The sequence below is a fragment of the Ranitomeya variabilis genome, chromosome 5 (assembly GCF_051348905.1).
Source record: "Ranitomeya variabilis isolate aRanVar5 chromosome 5, aRanVar5.hap1, whole genome shotgun sequence".
NCBI lineage: Eukaryota > Metazoa > Chordata > Amphibia > Anura > Dendrobatidae > Ranitomeya > Ranitomeya variabilis.
The window spans coordinates 169,850,369-169,871,355 of NC_135236.1; the positions used below are offsets into that span (position 1 = coordinate 169,850,369).

General features: G+C 49.8%; 1 protein-coding gene across 2 annotated transcripts in view; it reads right to left on the reverse strand.

The window, feature by feature from the left end:
• Window positions 1–20,987, reverse strand: part of KIF7 (kinesin family member 7) — an 87,823-nt gene that overhangs the window by 14,896 nt on the left and 51,940 nt on the right. For both annotated transcript variants that reach the window (XM_077263491.1, XM_077263490.1), the window contains exons 12-14: window positions 13,509–13,706; window positions 13,097–13,222; window positions 10,957–11,133 (exon numbers count right to left, since the gene is read on the reverse strand). In XM_077263491.1, coding sequence (XP_077119606.1) covers window positions 10,957–11,133; window positions 13,097–13,222; window positions 13,509–13,706 — 501 coding nt within the window. The remainder of the gene's footprint in view (window positions 1–10,956; window positions 11,134–13,096; window positions 13,223–13,508; window positions 13,707–20,987) is intronic.

A 20,987-nucleotide genomic window follows, 5' to 3' on the forward strand; every position in this document is an offset into this window, starting at 1 on the left:
TGGCCTTAATGACCTTGCCGTTTTTTGAAATTCTGACCAGTGTCCCTTTATGAGGTAATAACTCAGGAACGCTTCAACGGATCCTAGCGATTCTGAGATTGTTTTTTCGTGACATATTGGGCTTCATGTTAGTGGTAAATTTAGGTCGATAATTTTTGAGTTTATTTGTGAAAAAAACGGAAATTTGGCAACAAATTTGAAAATTTCGCAATTTTCACATTTTGAATTTTTATTCTGTTAAACCAGAGAGTTATGTGACACAAAATAGTTAATAAATAACGTTTCCCACATGTCTACTTTACATCAGCACAATTTTGGAAACAATTTTTTTTTGGGCTAGGAAGTTATAAGGGTTAAAATTTGACCAGTGATTTCTCATTTTTACAACAAAATTTACAAAACCATTTTTTTTAGGGACCACCTCACATTTGAAGTCATTTTGAGGGTTCTATATGGCTGAAAATACCCAAAAGTGACACCATTCTAAAAACTGCACCCCTCAAGGTGCTCAAAACCACATTCAAGAAGTTTATTAACCCTTCAGGTGTTTCACAGCAGCAGAAGCAACATGGAAGTAAAAAATGAACATTTAACTTTTTAGTCACAAAAAAGGAGATTTTTGTGTACTCACCGTAAAATCTTTTTCTCCGAGTCAATCATTGGGGGACACAGGACGAATGGGTGTTATGCTGCTGCCACCAGGAGGACACTAAGTTAAACACACACAAAAGATTAACTCCTCCCCTGCAGTATACACCCACGGGCTGGAGAATCCGGAGCCAGTTCGGTAACAAAGCAGTAGGAGTAAACCAGATAATAACAGTAAACATGTTACAGTCAAAACACCGACTGAAAAGAATAACCGAGCCAAACTAGGCTAACAGGGAGGGTGCTGTGTCCCCCAATGATTGACTCGGAGAAAAAGATTTTACGGTGAGTACACAAAAATCTCCTTTTCTCCTACGTATCATTGGGGGACACAGGACGAATGGGACGTCCCAAAGCAGTCCCTGGGTGGGCAACAAGAAGTTATAAATGCTGTGCGTGCCTACGAGCTACAGATGAGACACTGCCGCTTGTAGGATTCGCCTACCGACGGACGCGTCTGCCGAGGCCTGAGAGTGCACATGGTAGTGCTTCGTGAATGTATGCAGGCTGGACCATGTAGCAGCCTTGCAGACCTGCGCTGCCGATGCCTGGTGCCGGATGGCCCAGGACGCGCCGACTGACCGGGTAGAATGAGCTTTGATCCCCGGAGGTGCGGCGTGACCCTTGACACGGTAGGACTCTTGGATGGCGGAACGAATCCACTTGGCAATGGAGGCCTTGGAAGCGGGAAGTCCCTTCCGTGGCCCTTCCGGAAGAACGAACAAGGCGTCTGACCTACGGAGAGACGCAGTTCTGGAGACATAACGTCTGAGACCCCTCACTAAGTCCAGAGTGTGGAGAGCCCTTTCCGTGCGGTGAGAAGGAGCAGGGCACAGTGAGGGAAGGACAATCTCCTCATTAAGATGGAAGGAGGAAACGACCTTCGGAAGAAAAGACGGACATGTCCGTAGAACTACCTTGTCCTGGTGGAACACGAGGAAAGGAGGTTGGCAAGACAGAGCTGCCAGCTCAGAGACACGTCTAATAGACGTGACAGCCACGAGGAAGGCAACTTTCCACGACAAGAGCAGCAAAGACACTTCATGCAAGGGCTCAAAAGGGGGCTCTTGAAGAGCACAGAGAACCAGATTCAGATCCCATGGTTCCAAGGGCATTCTGTAAGGCGGAACCATATGAGAAACTCCCTGGATGAAAGTCTTGACTTGCAGTCTGTTTGCAATCCTTCTCTGGAAAAGAACCGAGAGAGCAGAAATTTGGCCCTTAATAGAACTGAGGGCAAGGCCCAAGTCTACGCCTGATTGGAGGAATTCCAAAATGTGAGGAATAGAAAATTGGAGGGGGAAACGTCCCCGATCCCTGCACCAGGCGAAGTATACCTTCCAGGCGCGGTGGTAGATGCGCATGGAAGAAGACTTGCGTGCGCGGAGCATGGTAGATATAACCGTCTGGGACAGACCCTTCTGCCTCAGTACCCAGGACTCAACGGCCACGCCGTTAAACACAGGGCCTCTGAGTTCGGGTGGTAAATGGGCCCTTGAGACAGGAGGTCTGCGCGGCTCGGCAGCCTCCAAGGTACGTCTGAGACCAGTTGCACCATCTCGGCGTACCATGTCCTGCGCGGCCAGTCCGGAGCGATGAGAATTACTGAAATCCGTTCTGCCCTGACCTTCCTGATTACCTTTGCCAGAAGGGGAATTGGGGGAAAGATGTATGGGAGTCTGAAACCCTGCCATGAGAGGACGAGAGCATCGGCTCCGAAAGCTGAGGGGTCGTGAGACCTGGCCATGAAGACGGGAACCTGGCAATTGAGGCGAGATGCCATTAGATCCACGTCCGGAGTCCCCCATCGAGAGCATATCTGGTGAAAGATTGCGGGATGAAGAGACCACTCTCCGGGATCGAGGCTGTGGCGACTGAGAAAGTCCGCTTCCCAGTTTTCCACGCCTGGGATGTAAACTGCTGAGAGTATGGAGTGGTTGGTCTCGGCCCAGCGGAGAATGAGCGTTACCTCGACCATGGCCGCTTTGCTGCGAGTGCCCCCTTGGCGGTTGATGTAGGCTACCGCAGTGGCGTTGTCGGACTGGACTCTGACCGCGCGGCCGGAAAGAAACGGATGAAAATGGTGGAGTGCCAGTCTGATTGTCCGAATCTCTAGGATGTTGATGGGCAGCTGGGATTCCTGCGGGGACCAGCGACCCTGAGTCGAGTGGCGCTGGAACACAGCACCCCAGCCGAAGAGACTGGCGTCCGTTGTGACAACCAGCCAGTGCACCGGAAGGAAAGACTTCCCCCGAGTCAGGGAGGACCTCTTGGTCCACCACCTGAGGGACTGCCTGAATGGGCGAGAGAGCAGAAGACGGCGGTCGAGCGAGGCAGGATTCCTGTCCCATACTGCTAGAAGGGCGTGCTGTAGGGGACGGAGGTGAAATACAGCAAAAGGCACTGCCTCCATTGCCGCCACCATCCTGCCGAGTACCCTCATGGAGAAGCGTAGGGAGTGAGGGCGAGGTTGGGTAAGCTTTCGGACTTCTCTCTGTAGCGTGGATACCTTTTCCGGAGGTAGGAGTACTAGACCCTGAGAGGAGTCTAGGATCATCCCCAGGTAGGATATGGTTTGAGCCGGGACTGGGGAAGATTTCTTGAAGTTGATTTTCCAACCCAGGCGCAAAAAGGTATTTATGGTGACGTCTACTGCTTCTGAGCAGGATCGAAAAGAGGAGCCTTTTATGAGAATGTCGTCCAAGTAGGGCAACACCACTATGCCAACACCACTATGCCTCGAGCATGGAGAATGGCCACGGCAGCTGCCATGACCTTGGTGAATACCCGAGGAGCGGTGGCCAGCCCGAAGGGTAGGGCGACAAACTGGAAATGGTGCCCCTGGACCGCGAAGCGGAGGAAACGCTGATGAGACGGTAGGATGGGAATGTGCAGGTAAGCGTCCTGAACATCCAGAGATGCAAGGAACTCGCCCTCTTCCAGAGAGGCAATTACCGAGCGGAGGGACTCCATACGGAATCGGTGTACGCGGACGTACTTGTTGAGAAGCTTGAGGTCTAATATTGGACGTACTGAGCCGTCCTTTTTTGGTACGATGAAAAGATTGGAATAGAAACCTTGGTACCTCTCGTTCTGAGGTACCGGGATGATGACCCCGTCTTCCCATAGCGACCTTATGGCCTGGAAATACTGACAGACCCTTGCTCTGGGAGGAGGGGACTGGAAGAAACGAGATGGGGGAAGAGAGACAAACTCTATCTTGTAACCGGAGGACACTAGGTCGCGGACCCATCGGTCGGGAACTACCGAGAGCCACGCGTCCCGAAAGAGTAGGCGGCCGCCTACTCTGTCGGTGTCCTTCGGCGTTTGCCAAGAGTCATTGAGGTGGAGACCTGTTAGGTCTGGACCCTCGGAATCCCTGTTGTCTGGGTCTGCCTCTCCAAGTGGGAGGTTTGTAAGACGGCTGGGAGGCTCTGTCCTTGCGCTGACCTCTCCCGACGCCGGGTGGCGCGGAGGAGGGATTGGACCAATTGGAGCCGAAACGGAAATATCGGCCTCGGCCCTGTTGGTTGCGAAAGGGACGAAAAGTCCGTTGCTGGGGAAGGAATTTGCTCTTTCCTCCTGTGGAGTCTGCGATTATTTTGTCTAGTTTGTCCCCAAATAGGCGTTCGCCCTGGTATGGAAGAGACGTGAGGGATTTTTTGGATCCCGAGTCCGCTTTCCAGTCCCTGAGCCAAAGGGATCTGCGGATCGTGACAGCATTGGCCGCTGCCTGTGAGGCACAGTTGGCCGCGTCTAAGGATGCGGAAACTACGAAGTCCCCCGCTCTGGCGATCTGAGTGGCCAGGTGTGAAATTTCTGGGGGTAAGTCGGCACGTAGTGCTGTAGAGGATAAAGACTCGGCCCAATGGGACATAGCTTTTGCAACCCACGTGACGGCAAAAGAGGGAAAGAGAGAAGCCGAGGAGGCTTCAAAGGCCGAGCGAGCCATCTGTTCAATTTGTCTATCAGTGGGATGCTTGATGGACGCACCCTCAGAGGAGGATAGAACCGCCTTGGTGGCTAGCCGCGACACTGGCGGGTCCACGGAGGGTGACTGAGACCAGTCCCTAGCTAGGTCCTGAGCAAACGGATACTTCAATTGCATAGCCTTCTGACCTGAGAAACGTTTATCCGGACGGACTCTATGGTGATCGACTATGTCCTGGAATTGAGGGTGCGTAGGAAAAAATTTATGAGCCTTTGTGGTTCGCCCGAAAGATACGGGATGAACCGCCTTGGACGGGGTTTCCTCCTCTAACTGTAGCGTCTGACTTACAGAGTCTATGAGAGAATCTAAAGTCTCTTGATCGTGATGATACTCTGGGGAACAGGACGCGTTGGACGCGTCGTCCAGGAGGGATTCCCTGCTATGAGTCGGGGATGAGTGACGAGAGACTTCGCTCTCTGAGCCGGAGGGCTGATCCCGGACCGGAGATATTACCCTGGACCTCTTTTTGGATGAGTGAGGGCTTCTGGAAACGGTACGACCTCTAGGCCGAGAGGGGTTCTTAGACCGCGTTATATCATCCGTGGAAGTGCCCTGGCTAAGGGACGGCTCACGGAGAGACTGTATCGTCCTTTCCAAGGATGCCACAGATCGAGCGAGGGAGGACGCCCATGCGGGGGTACTAGGCTCGCTACATTCCGGGTCAGAGGCCGGAGTAACCTGAGCCGCCGACATTTCGCAGGCGGTGCACAGCGGGTCAGTGTGACCTCGGGGCAGAGATACCTTGCAGGAGGTGCACACAGCAAAAATAACAGAGTGGGTCTTTCCAGTCCGCTTTTGCTTAGACTGTGACATATTTGTGATTAAGTGAGCGTACTGGCAGGGGGGGGAGACAATCCTACTGAGTGCGTCTCACCAAAGTTCTGCGGTGGCCTGGCAGGGAGATCCTGATGTCCTGTGCACTGCGTTGCTGCAAAGCCTCCAAGATGGCCGCCGAGATGTGAGAAGGGCGCTTCTCGGGAGCGAGAAGCGCCCAGGGAGGGGGTGTGTCTTGGGCGGACGTAGGCGTGCATGTAGGCGGGCGCTGGAGTCCGGACCGGGCCGAGGTGCCACCGCGCCAACGGAGCGCCGGAAAGACCGCCGTGCCCCCTCAGAATTATAAACTGCCCCGCGGCTGCAGAGCCGCATTAGTAAGGGGCCCCCCCCTGTCAGCTCGTCGGCCCCCGCACTTACCCTGTGCGATGGAACCAATGCTCCATCCACCTTCACCTTGGTAGGGAGAGGGTGGAGAGCTTCTGCCGCCATGCGTCGTCCGCTATATTCAGTGGTGATGCAGTGGGCGGCTGCACGGACGCCATGTCATTCTGTCCGGCTGTGCCCTGGCTCCAGGAAACTTAGGTGGATGATTAGTCCCCGTGGTCGCCTGAGAGGGAGGGAGGGAGATCGGAACGCTAAGGAACCGTCGCCACACTGAAAAGTGAGCCAGGGCTGGCATCCATCGTCGCGGGAAAGGATACAGGAGGAACGCTCCATGTACTTGCCCGTTGTTGGTGCGGGGGAGATCAGAGCTGAAAATTTGCCTGTCGCCCCCTTCTCTCCGTTAAAAAAAAAATAAAAATTGGTGGGGTCCTGAGGACCCAAGTGCCTCCTGAGACACTAAGTAAGAACTGGCTCCGGATTCTCCAGCCCGTGGGTGTATACTGCAGGGGAGGAGTTAATCTTTTGTGTGTGTTTAACTTAGTGTCCTCCTGGTGGCAGCAGCATAACACCCATTCGTCCTGTGTCCCCCAATGATACGTAGGAGAAATGATCTTTTAGCAACAATTTTTTTATTTTCCCAGCGGTAAAAAGAGAAACTGGACCACGGACGTTGTTGTCCAATTTGTCCTGAGTACGCTGATACCTCATATGTGGGGGTAAACCACTGTTTGGGCGCACGGCAGGGCTCGGAAGGGAAGGAGCGCCATTTGACTTTTTGAATGAAAAATTATCTCCATCGTTAGCGGACACCATGTCGCGTTTGGAAAGCCCCTGTGTGCCTAAACATTGGAGCTCCTCCACAAGTGACCCCATTTTGGAAACTAGACCCCCCAAGGAACTCATCTAGAGGCATAGTGAGCACATTAAACCCCCAGGTGCTTCACAAATTGATCCGCAAAAATGAAAAAGTACTTTTTTTTCACACAAAATTTCTTTTAGCCTCAATTCTTTCATATTCACATGGGCAACAGGATAAAATGGATCCTAAAATTTGTTGGGCAATTTCTCCTGAGTATGCCGATACCTCATATGTGGGGGTAAACCACTGTTTGGGTGCACGGCAAGGCTCGGAAGGGGAGGCGTGCCATTTGACTTTTTGAATGGAAAATTAGCTCCAATCGTTAGCGGACACCATGTCGCGTTTGGAGAGCCCCTGTGTGCCTAAACATTGGAGCTCCCCTACAAGTGACCCCATTTTGGAAACTAGACCCCCCAAGGAACTTATCTAGATGCATAGTGAGCACTTATAACCCCCAGGTGCTTCACAGAAGTTTATAACGCAGAGCCGTGAAAATAAAAAAATAATTTTTCTTTCCTCAAAAATGATTTTTAGCCCAGAATTTTTTATTTTCCTAAGGGTAATAGGACAAACTGGACAACAACATTTGGGGTCCAATTTCTCCTGAGTATGATGATACCCCATATGTGGGGGTAAACCACTGTTTGGGCGCACGGCAGGGCTCGGAAGGGAAGGCACGCCATTTGGCTTTTTGAATGGAAAATTAGCTCCAATCATTAGCGGACACCATGTCGCGTTTGGAGAGCCCCTGTGTGCCTAAACATTGGAGCTCCCGCACAAGTGACCCCATTTTGGAAACTAGACCTCCCAAGGAACTAATCTAGATGTGTGGTGAGCACTTTGAACCCCCAAGTGCTTCACAGAAGTTTATAACGCAGAGCCGTGAAAATAAAAAATGTGTTTCCTTTCCTCAAAAATATTTTTTTAGCCCAGAATTTTTTTATTTTTGCAAGAGTAACAGGAGAAATTGGACCCCAAAAGTTGTTGTCCAGTTTCTCCTGAGTACGCTGATACCCCATATGTGGGGGTAAACCACTGTTTTGGCACACGTCGGGGTTCGGAAGGGAAGTAGTGACGTTTTGAAATGCAGACTTTGATGGAATGCTCTGCGGGCATCAGGTTGCGTTTGCAGAGCCCCTGATGTGCCTAAACAGTAGGAACTCCCCACAAGTGACTCCATTTTGGAAACTAGACCCCCAAGGGAACTTATCTAGATGTGTGGTGAGCACTTTGAACCCCCAAGTGCTTCACAGAAGTTTATAACGCAGAGCCGTGAAAATAATAAATGTGTTTCCTTTCCTCAAAAATATTTTTTTAGCCCAGAATTTTTTATTTTTGCAAGAGTAACAGGAGAAATTGGACCCCAAAAGTTGTTGTCCAATTCTCCTGAGTACGCTGATACCCCATATGTGGGGGTAAACCACTGTTTGGGCACATGCCGGGGCTCGGAAGGGTAGTAGTGACGTTTTGGAATGCAGACTTTGATGGAATGGTCTGCGGGCATCATGTTACGTTTGCAGAGCCCCTGATATGCCTAAACAGTAGAAACCCCCCACAAGTGACCCCATTTTGGAAACTAGACCCCCCAAGGAACTTATCTAGATGTGTGGTGAGCACGTTCAACCCCCAAGTGCTTCACAGAAGTTTACAACGCAGAGCCGTGAAAATAAAAAATCATTTTTCTTTCCTCAAAAAAGATGTTTTAGCAAGCAATTTTTTATTTTCACAAGGGTAACAGGAGAATTTGGACCCCAATATTTGTTGCCCAGTTTGTTGTGAGTACGCTGATACCCCATATGTGGGGGTAAACCACTGTTTGGGCGCACGTCAGGGCTCGGAAGGGAAGTAGTGACATTTGAAATGCAGACTTTGATGGAATGGTCTGCGGGCGTCACATTGCATTTGCAGAGCCCCTGATGTGCCTAAACAGTAGAAACACCCCACAAGTGACCTCATTTTGGAAACTAGACCCCCGAAGGAACTTATCTAGATGTGTGGTGAGCACTTTCAACCGCCAAGTGCTTCACAGAAGTTTATAACGCAGAGCCGTGAAAATAAAAAATAATTGTTCTTTCCTCAAAAATTATGTTTTAGCAAGTAATTTTTTATTTTTGCAAGGGTAACAGGAGAAATTGGACCCCAACAGTTGTTGCCCAGTTTGTCCTGAGTACGCTGGTACCCCAAATGTGGGGGTAAACCACTGTTTGGGCGCACGTCGGGGCTTGGAAGGGCGGGAGCACCATTTGACTTTTTGAACGCAAGATTGGCTGGAATCAATGGTGGCGCCATGTTGCGTTTGGAGACCCCTGATGTGCCTAAACAGTGGAAACCCCTCAATTCTAACTTCAACACTAACCCCAACACACCCCTAATCCTAATCCCAACTGTAGCCATAACCCTAATCACAACCCTAACCCCAACACACCCCTAACCACAACCCTAACCGCAACACACCCGTAACCCTAATTCCAACCCTAATCCCAACCGTAACCCTAATCCCAACCCTAACCACAACTGTAACCCCAACACACCCCTAACCCTATCCGTAACCCTAACCACAAGCCTAATCTTAACCCTATTTCAAACCCTAGCCCTAATTCCAACCCTAACTCTAATTCCAACCCTAACCCTAAGGCTATGTGCCCACGTTGCGGATTCGTGTGAGATTTTTCCGCACGATTTTTTAAAAATCTGCAGGTAAAAGGCACTGCGTTTTACCTGCGGATTTACAGCAGATTTCCAGTGTTTTTTTGTGCGGATTTCACCTGCGGATTCCTATTGAGGAACAGGTGTAAAACGCTGCGGAATCCGCACAAAGAATTGACATGCTGCGGAAAATACAACGCAGCGTTTCTGCACGGAATTTTCCGCACCATGGGCACAGCGGATTTGGTTTTCCTTAGGTGTACATGGTACTGTAAACCTGATGGAAAACTGCTTCGAATTCGCAGCGGCCAATCCGCTGCGGATCCGCGGCCAATCCGCTGCCGATCCGCTGCCAATCCGCTGCGGATCCGCGGCCGATCCGCTGCGGATCCGCGGCCGATCCGCTGCGGATCCGCGGCCGATCCGCTGCGGATCCGCGGCCGATCCGCTGCGGATCCGCTGCGGATCCGCTGCCGATCCGCTGCCGATCCGCTGCCGATCCGCTGCCGATCCGCTGCGGATCCGCGGCCGATCCGCTGCGGATCCGCAGCCGATCCGCTGCCGATCCGCTGCGGATCCGCTGCCGATCCGCGGCGGATCCGCTGCGGATCCGCGGCCGATCCGCTGCGGATCCGCGGCCGATCCGCTGCGGATCCGCTGCGGATCCGCGGCCGATCCGCTGCGGATCCGCGGCCGATCCGCTCTGTGTGCACATGCCATAACCCTACCCCTAACCCTACCCGTAACCCTAACCCTACCCCTAGTTCTAACCCTAGTTCTAACCCTAACCCTAGTGGGAAAAAAAAAATAAAATTTCTTTATTTTATTATTGTCCCTATGGGGGTGATAAAGGGGGGGGGGGGGGGTTATTTATTATTTTTTTTATTTTGATCGCTGTGGTAGAACCTACCACAGCGATCAAAATGTACTTGTAAGGAATCAGATTCGGCGGGCGCACTGAGCATGCGCCCGCCATTTTGGAAGATGGCGGCGCCCAGCGAGGAGACGTACGGACACCGGGAGGATCGGTAAGTATGAAGGGGTGGCGGTGGGGTGGATCGGAGCACAGGGGGGGGGGGGATCGGAGCACAGGGGGGGTGGATATGAGCAAGGAGGGAGTGGACAGGAGGATGGGGGAGCCGGCAGGCGGACGGAGGGGACCGGACCCCATAACGGAGGACTGGGGGGGCGATCGGTGGGTGTGGGGGGGGTCACTTTAGTATTTCCAGCCATGGCCGATGATATTGCAGCATCGGCCATGGCTGGATTGTAATATTTCACCAGTTTTTTAGGTGAAATATTACAAATCGCTCTGATTGGCAGTTTCACTTTCAACAGCCAATCAGAGCGATCGTAGCCACAGGGGGGTGAAGCCACCCCCCCTGGGCTGAAGTACCACTCCCCCTGTCCCTGCAGATCGGGTAAAATAGGAGTTAACCCCTTCACCCGATCTGCAGGGACGCGATCATTCCATGACGCCACATAGGCGTCATGGGTCGGATTGGCACGGGTTTTCATGACGCCTACGTGGCGTCATGGGTCGGGAAGGGGTTAATAAACGACTGTTCCTGCCTTTCTTAAGGTCTAGAAATAAGTCTACATATCAGTTCTTTTCAAGAACAAAGATGATGATCCTAATAGTCCAAAGTCTCACCTGGCTGGATCGAAGTCTTTTGCACTCCAAATCATTCTTCTCCTGAAGAAGTGCTTCTCTCTTTATCAATATTCCTTCTTTTTTCTTGAGCTCCTCTTCTAATTCATCCAAGGCCCGACGCTGCTCAAGAACCTTATCTATTTCGCTGTCCAGCCATTTCTTCTGCTCTTCAATTTTCTATAAACAATAAATATAGAAAGATCACATATGTTCTGGATGCATGAAAGCTTAAAAGGGAGACTTTAAAAATCTTCAAAATATTATTTTTTTTGTAAATGAGTCGGAACATAAGTTAGTATAAGTGAATGTGTAGGAGCATGTGAAGAGAACTGTGACCATTCAATAGACAAAATTTAAGACAAAAACAAAATGAGCATATACTCTATAGTAAATCATAAACCACCAACACAACCACATATTATGGGGGGATTCTAAGCTTTTTCATATATATTATTAATCATAAACCCCCATTTGGATACTTTATCATGACGGATACATCAATTTAGCAACAACCAAATTCCACTAGGGAAGAAACGATGTACTGGTCCAATTAAAATTTTTATATACTCTTTATTAGAAATAATAAAACGAAATTGACAGGTGTGTGTCAAATACAACCATGGAAAAGAATTATACCAAAAGGGCACCACACCCCCTTGTATATCCCCACCAATGTCAAATTACCATACCAGGATAATCTACTATAATAACAAACAGGGTCTTTTCCCCCATTATTGTCGCTGCCCTGCATCAAATATCCGTCACGTGTTCACTACTTGTGACTAGTGTTGAGCATTCCGATACCGCAAGTATCGGGTATCGGCCGATACTTGCGGGTATCGGAATTCCGATACCGAGATCCGATACTTTTGTGGTATCGGGTATCGGTATCGAAACAACATTAATGTGTAAAAGAAAGAATTAAAATAAAAAATATTGCTATACTCACCTCTCCGACGCAGCCTGGACCTAAGAGTTTCCTCTCCTTCAGACCCTGGGAACCATCAGGGATACCGTCTGATACTTGAGTCCCATTGACTTGTATTGGTATCGGTATCGGATTAGATCCGATACTTTGCCGGTATCGGCCGATACTTTCCGATACCGATACTTTCAAGTATCGGACGGTATCGCTCAACACTACTTGTGACTAGTGATGAGTGAATATACTCGTTACTCGAGATTTCTCGAGCACGCTCGGGGGTCCTCTGAGTATTTTTTTTAGTGCTCGGACATTTAGTTTTTCTTGCCGCAGCTGAATGATTTACATCTGTTAGCCAGCATAAGTACATGTGGGGATTCCCTAGCAACCAGGCAACCCCCACATGTACTTATGCTGGCAAACAGATGTAAATCATTCAGCTGCGGCAAGAAAAACTAAATCTCCGAGCACTAAAAAAAAATACTCATAGGACCCCCGAGCATGCTCGAGAAATCTCGAGTAACAAATATATTCGCTCATCACTATTTGTGACACATCACTGGGCCATTTCCCAAATTGAGACACCATACCACAATAAATTAGTATCTTTATACTCACTGTAAAGTGCAGAGTGTGCAGCAAGAGGTAGGGGGCCAGGGGAGTGTGCGCCTGCCCCAACGCGCGTTTCGGTCCGTCCTTCATCAGGGGGGACACACTTTCTCCTGTCCCTATGCATTATATACTCCTAATCTACATGAGGCCGCCAATGAATTGTAGCGGCATTTCCCGGATGTGACGTCCCCGCCGGACTGTAGTAACTAAATAAATAGTACATGTAAATAACATAGGGTACTTAGTTAATACTATTTTGATCAAAAAATACCACCACAACAAGGTGTACCCAATTGGGACAGTCCTATTTCTAGTATTAAAACCTCACCTTGTGTCAGCTGACCTCAGAAGCAGGACCTAGGCTTGACTTTTTTGCTCAAAATAGTGTTAACTAAGTACTCCATGTTATTTATATGTACGATTACTATTTATATATTTACTTACTGCAGGGTATATGCTCATTTTTTATTTGTTAAACTATAGAAGCCAAAAGCAAGAAAATTATTTTAGTCGCAAAAAATTGTGCACAACAGACAACAATTACATTGCCCCTTGGAATGAGGCGAGCTCTGTTCTAGAAGACGGCATGAAATCCACTCAGCCTACCTGCTGCTGCTCCAGACTGATAACTGATCCACTGCTGCCACTTCTTCTTTTCCTTTGAAAAGCAGCAATTTCCTCAGTTTTGATCTTCAGTATCTTCTGTTGCTGCTCATGCTTCAACTCCAGCTCCTAAAGACAAGCCAGGCAGTCTTTTGTTAGTTGGGCTTCTTCCTCCCTAACCACCTGCTGAGCTTTTTTTTTAAGACCCTCTTTGCATTTCTTATCACAACAAGAGAACTGGACAGGGGATATGTTTTGCAATCTGTAGTGATTAATAGGAATAAAAAAAAGGGCAGTTGCCTTGCAGACATCTGCAACATACTTTGCAGATTAAGTCATTTCTAGAAGCTTTATTAATATGTTTTCATCTATTAAAGGGATGTTTATATGTCGCCGCATGAACTAATACAGCTACCTTTACTCGGTGTCTCCTTTTTTGCATCTCGCTCTCAAGACGTCTCTTCTGATCGGTCTCTTCTTTCAGCTTCTTTTGTAACTGTCCCTGCTGCTGTTTCATCTGGAAGATGTTTTTTTCAAGTTCCTCAACACGCCTCACGCTCTGGACAGAGAATGAAGCCAACTTTTCAGTTACTTGTTTCTTCTCTTTAAGAACCTGTAAAATAAATAAATAAATAAAAAAATAAATAAATTAAAAAAAATAAAAATTATTACATATATATATATATATGCTTAGCATACAATTTGAAATATCAGTAGCATAAGTTCTTGTTATACACCATGAAGGAAAATTTGTGAAGATCTGGAAATCACGATTGTCACGATAATGTAAAAATGACATGTTCTGAGTAATTGAGTAATTTTTTAGAAGGTTACGGTGGCAAACACACGCTGTGGGCTCTCTGACCCCCCCCCCCCCCCTTCTCTCTGCCTGTCAGCACAGTGGAATTCTAAGCCACTCCTTTCCCCCCTCCCTCAGCAATGTCTTTGTTCGCAGCTGTGAAACCGAAAGTAAAGAGTAGCAGCGCATGGCAATCCTTTTGTGTAGCTACAGTGGTCCTTTAAAGACCAAATATATAAAAACAGGATATTCACAGAAAAAGGCAGTTTATATGTCCGGAAATCGCAGGGACAGGGCTCCCAAATGGTGGGTTTTGGAAGCTCGGCGCTTAGCATAAATTCAGATACGCATTACTGCTTAACTGGGAATCCTAGCCAAGATGTGTTTACATGTAAACAAACCCCCAGGTCTCGCTGAGCAGTGATAACTTTGTCTTTCTTCTATGAGGTTCATACGCCAAGATATGTATAGAAATGGCTTGTCATAACTTTAAGAAAGGGGAGTATTCAGTCTGAGTGAGGTCATCACAGGGGGGAGTGCCTTGGTTTTGGGCACAGGGATAAGTGAGTGAGACCTCACTCTTCACGAGTCTTTTGTCCAGGGTCTAGCTGCGAGACACATCTGTAATGCATCTTGATGTGTCGCCCTTCCCCCGAGCCGCATGGTCAGCCATGACATGAAAGAACTAAGTCTAGTTTCTTCCATTAATCCCTTTTTATTTGTAATTGTCTGTACAAACGAAACTTGTCTTTTATAATATCTTTTCCTTTTGTAAACACTGCCTACCTTTTTGGAGTAAAATATATAAAATTACTAGCTTCGTCTCTCCTTGCTCTATAACATACTGTCACGTCCTCTGAAGTGAATTACGCTACTAAATGGGTTGGCTCCGGACCTGTTAGTAATTAAGGAATCGGAGCTGGTGGCAGCGGATTTGTCCTGCATCTTTGGGAAATCTGCTAGCGACGGACGTTGTTGATAATTATTGTTCCTGCCTGAGGGGGGAGTAGTTATATCGCCCTCGCTGCAGTGTGCCCATTAGCCAGTACATATTAAGGCAGCCTTTCTGGCGACTAATTATCCTAGGTGCAGTACCCTGTCTGACCTGAGGGTAAGGGGGGCGCCAGAGAGCTGCAAGTTCCCCTTCAGAAGAGAACCAAGGGGCAACCAAACAACCCCGGTTCATGACATATTGGTGTGAGCAGCGGGGATGGTAAAAATATCCTCCTTTGTATATTCATGACGATAGACATGTTAATAATATGCAAATTATGAAAAAAAGGGAGATAAAATGTTCAAAATATTGTAGATTTGGAGCCTTTGCGGGCAGGGTCCTCTCTCCTACTGTACCAGTTATGACTTGTATTGTTCAAGATTATTGTACTTGTTTTTATTATGTATACTCCTCCTCACTTGTAAAGCGCCATGGAATAAATGGCGCTATAACAATAAATAAATAAATAATAATAAAATATCTCAATTTAGTCAGTATTGGGTATGAGTGCCATGTGCAGAAATACATCCACTTAAACACCTTGGCATGGTATCAGAGAGACGATGACCAATCAGCAATGACTGTGTGGCTTTGTTTGCAGTTTCAAAACACCTTGCAACAAAGGATCTTCACCAGTCCCATAAATACCATTAGGGACAAAAAAAAAACAAGAGAGACAGTGCTTCACAATTCAATGACATTCTTTTCTCCTTCTCCTCATTGGGGGACAAAGGACCATGGGTGTAATGCTGCTGCCACTAGGAGGACACTAAGTAAATACAAAAAGATTAGCTCCTCCACTGTAATATACACCCACATGCTGGCTCCAGTCGAACCAGTTCATGATTACTGTGTAGAATGCACATGGGTCTGATAGACCACATTTTTTATTTTTATTTTTTTATTTTTATTTTTAAATTTTTCTCAAGGATTACAAGGGGTGATGGATCCCTTCAGAGTCTCCCCAAACCATCAAGTGGTGGGAACGTGGAGTGTCGCTGCCACGTACCCCATCCTGCACTGACTGAATATGGCATGCCTGAGCTTTTTTTTTTTTTGGTGTGTTAGGGGCGACGGGTCCCTTCAGGGCACCGCTCTCCCAGCACCAACAACAGACGGGAACATGGAGTGTCGCCTCCATGTAACCCCTTCTGCAGCCAGACTTTTTATTCCGGACCATCAGCCCTGTCCCATCTTAGGATGTCCAGAGGCACTTACTGGAGTCAGTGCAGCCCTCACTGACATACAGCGGTGATGGAAGGAGGCGGACGATCCCTCTCCACCTTCCTGTCAAAGGAATAGTGAATGGAGGGCTCCCTGCACCGTCCACGCTACAGCAGCTGACCTGTAGCAGAGAAGTCGGGCCCTGCGATCTCCTCCGTTGGTTTCTCAACAACTCCGCGGGTAAGTGGGGTCCCTGGTCTCTATCGGCAGGAGGGCTCCTGTAGCGTGCACCATCCCCCAGGGAGATTCCAGTGCGCTATGGTCGGCGCCTACAAATTTAGGTCCCGGTCTCATCTAGTCCGCAACCCGGTAGCTCCGCCCACTTCATTACATTGCCCCGCGGCTCTGCCCACGCTCTTGGCGCCTCCCTCTCATCGCGAGACCGCATCCTGCATTCCAGACGGCCATTTTTCTCTCCTCTCCCGGGTGCTTTGTCACACGTGCAGCTTCCATTGCACAAATTGGGCCACATCTCACACCGGCAACCCCCTGCGGATTGTAGCTTCATCTGATCAGTGGAGTGCAGCGCCTGGAGGACGACAGGGCCATAGGACCTGGGTAAGAGCTGCTATACCCAGTATCAGGGACATATTGGCCCTTCTCTGCAGTATTCACCGGGGTTCCTTAGCCATCCTTCTATATTGGGGTACATCAGGTCTCTCTCCAAGACATCCAGGAAGGCTAACAAAACATATACAGTGTTTTTCACCTCATGTACCACCTGCCAGACTGCGTTGCCACGGGGACAGAGTACACCACTCTGCAATGCCTGTGATCCCGAATGCGCTCAGGAGCCCTCCGCCGCTAGTGAAGCCAGTGTACCTAGTCCCCCTAAGGCTACTTTCACACTAGCGTTAACTGCAATACGTCGCAAATGCGTCGTTTTGCCGAAAATACGCATCCAGCAAAAGTTCTTGCTGGATACGTTTTTTCGTCATAGACTAACATTAGCGACGCATTTGCGACGCATTGCCAAACGTTGCGTCCGTTTTGCGACGCTTGGGCGTGTGGTAGCGGACCGTCGAGAGCAAAAAACGTTACATGTAACGTTTTTTGCTCCCGACGGTCTGCTTTTTCCGACCGCGCATGCGCGGCTGGAACTCCGCCCCCACCTCCCCGCACCTCACAATGGGGCAGCGGATGCGTGGGAAAAATGCATCCGCTGCCCCCGTTGTGCGGCGGAGACTACGCTAGCGTCGGGAACCTCGGCCCGACGCACAACGACGGGTTGTTCCCGACGCTAGTGTGAAAGTAGCCTTAGTGGGCTTCGTCACGGTCGCAGTCCATGGCTTCAAAAGCTAAAGCGATTTAGTCCCTCCACGGGTCGGGGCCTTGGCCTGCCTGTCTTAGGCTACGTTCACATTAGCGGCGGGCGCCGCAGCGGCGGGCGCCGCATGCGTCATGCGCCCCTATATTTAACATGGGGGCGCATGGACATGCGTCGCACTTGCGTTTTGCGCCGCATGCATCGCTGCGGCGCCCGCGTCCGGCCGCAGAGGACGCAGCAAGTTGCATTTTTGCTGCGTCCAACTTTCGGCCAAAAAGGACGCATGCGGCGCAAAACGCAGCGTTTTAGCGTGCGTTTTGCCGCGCTTTTGTTTGCGTTGTGCGCTGCGGCGCCGACACTGCGGCGCACAACGCAAATGTGAACGTAGCCTTAGAGGGTTCCTCTTCCTCACGGGAACCGTCGGCCAGCAGGGGCCGTTCTCATTAAAAAATACACAGCCATCTAGAAAACGGACCCATAGCATGCCCTCCCGGGCACTCTTCTTGCACCTCGGCATCCGTGAGCTCCGTTTATCGCTCCCCATCCCCAGGGGTTCGCTGCGACCAGGACTCCGAGTACGAGTCTGGCGTATCCCTCAACCTAGACTCGTCTGATTATCAGGTGACGGTGGACAGTCTTATTAAGGCAGTCAACCAGACTTTAAAGGTTGACAAGAACTCTAATTCGGCCCCGGATCACGCTGTGTCCTTCAAGAGGACCAAACACCCTCATAGGGTTTTCACCGTCCATCCTGAGATTTAGGACATAGTTCGGCGGCATAGGGAACGACTGGACAAACGCTTCGCAGGTCAGAAGCCTCTTGAGGCAAGATACCCTTTTTCATCCGATCTGCGGAAGGAATGGGCAGAATCCCCTCCACTTCATCCACCTGTATCCCGTCTGACCACCAAAACCCTCCTGTCCTTACCAGATGGTTCCTCCATTAAAGACCCCACAGACCGTCTGATAGAGAACCTTGCCCGCTCAGTTTTTAAAGCCTCGGGTTCGGCACGCTCTCCTTCGTTTGCTGCGACGTGGGTAGCTAAAGCTGTGGTCTCTTGGCCAGATACCCTGACCAGAACCATTCAAGGTAGTAACCTTCCCCAGGAGACTTCGGATCTGGACAATCAGATCTCTCTGGCCAGGAACTATGTGGTACATGCTTCTCTGGACATGGCCAACTGTACTGCACTAGCAGCCTCAAACACCATCACCATCAGACAGGCACTGTGGCTCAGGGAATGGAAAGCGGACTCTGCATTCAAAAAGTCCTTAACGTCTCTGCCTTACCAGAGGGGGCGTCTGTTTGGAGAGAAGCTGGATCAGCTTATCTCTGATGCTACAGAAAGAAAGAGTAAATTCCTCCCACAGCAGAAAACTAGGCGACCCTATGCGCCGTCAGCAACAGACGCAGTTCCGGTCCTTATGCAACAATCCCAGTTGGTCCACTACAACCACTTCTTCCGCATCGGGGCGCTTACCCTCTGGGGACAAAGGTTCCCAGGTCTCGTACAGGACCAATCAGTCCTGGAGGAGCCGACCCAAACAATCTAGATCTAAGGGTCCAGGTCCCATAGATTCTCGGCGCAATGACTTGTGGCATTATGTGGTAAACACCAGCAGAGTAGGCGGCCGCCTACTTCTGTGTCATCATGTCTGGCTCACAGTCGTTCACGGCGACTGGGTCAGGGACCTGGTGTCCTCTGGATACAAAATAGAATTTTCTTCCCACCTTCCTGTACGGTTATTCCGCTCTCGCCCCCCCCCCCCCTCTCCAAGTCAGAGGCGCAGGCCCGGTCTTTTTACAGAGTCATCGATTCGCTACGCCAAAGCGGAGTCATTATTCCGGTCCCAGAAAGAGGTTCGAGGGTTTCTGCTCGAATTCATTTGTGGTTCCGAAGAAGGACGGAACGGTGCGGCCCATTCTGGACCTGAGACTCCTAAAAAAGTTTGTCAGGATCCGGCATTTCAGGATGGAGTCCCTCCATTCCATCATCACCTCGATAGAAAAGGGGGAGTTCCTAGCATCCATCCACATCAGGGATGCTTACCTTCATATCCCGATTTTCCCCCCCTCACCAGAAGTTCATGTGCTTCGCTGTCCGCGAGGAACACTTCCAGTTCACCACCCGAGTGTTCACAAAGGTCATGGCGGCAGTCATGTCCATTCTGCACTCTCGGGGAATGGTCGTTCTGCCATACCTAGACGACCTCCTGATCAAGGGCCTGTCTTTCCAAGCCTGCCCGGAGTGCGTCCTTATCACGTTGGATACACTTTCTCGTCTGGGCTGGTTAATAAACTTAAATCTTCGCCAGTCCCAACTCAGCAAATATCCTTTTTGGGAATTTTCACTGGACACCTCCCGAGGGTTGGTGATTTTCCCTCGAGACAAGGTCTTAGCCCTTCAACAGGAAGCCCGGGCACTTTATCGCCCGTATCCTCACTCCATACGATTTCAGCATGGGGGTCCTGTGCAAGATGGCTGCAGTGATGGAAGCTGTTCTCTTCGCCCAACAACATCTCCGTTCTCTGCAGCATGCACTGCTGGCAGCCTGGGACAGGAACCCGTTCTCCCTCAATCGGCGGTGTCACTTATCTCTGCGGGTCAAGCAGACGCACAGGTGGTGGACTTTATGGTCCTCTCTCACCCAGGGGAAATCCTTTCTCCCGGTTCAATGGCTGGTGGTCACTACCGACGCCAGCCTTCTCGACTGGGGAGATGTTTTTCATCATCACACAGCTCAGGGGCGCTGGTCACTTCGGGAGTCGCGTCTTCCCATCAATGTTCTGGAAATTCGGGCGATTTGGTTAACCCTGCGGCGATTCCATCACCTCCTAGCGGGTCGCCCCATCCAATTACAATCAGACGACACGGCTGTGGCATATATCAAAAATCATGGGGGCTGAAGCAGCAGGGCGGCAATGCGCAAGGTGGAACACATTCTCCGCTGGGCCGAGAGGAACCACTCAATCACCACAGCAGTGCACATTCCGGGCGTGGAAAACTGGGCAGCAGACTTCCTCAGCCATCAGGGTCTCGCCTCGGGAGAGTGGGCACTACATCCGGAGGTCTTCCAAAAGATCGGTCATCGCTGGTGGACTCCGGACATGGATTGGATAGCCTCAAGATTAAACTCCAAGAGTTCATAGCTCGGTCTCGGGATCCAGAAGCCATTGGGCCAGATGCACTGGTTCTTCTGTGGCATCAGTTTCGGCTTCCGTACGCGTTTCCCCCAATTCCTTACTTCCGAGGGTCATCAGGAAGATCAAGGCAGAAGGCGTTCCAGTGATCCTAGTCGCCCCAGACTGGCCACGCCGGGCGTGGTACGCGGACAGCGTCGGACTGGAGCACCTTGGGCCCACCAGAGAAAATCACTCTTGGGGCCCACTATGTAGCTACATAGAAATAGATACAAGACCACCAATTGTGCGGTAAAACGCGCTAATATCAGGGTATAATGTAATATAATGCAGCACCCCACAAAATATAATGCAACCCCCTCAGGTATAACGCAGTCCCCACCATATAATATAATGTAGCACCCTCATAGGGTATAATGCAGCCCCCTCATATAGTGTAATGCAGCCACCACAGAATATAATGTCAAC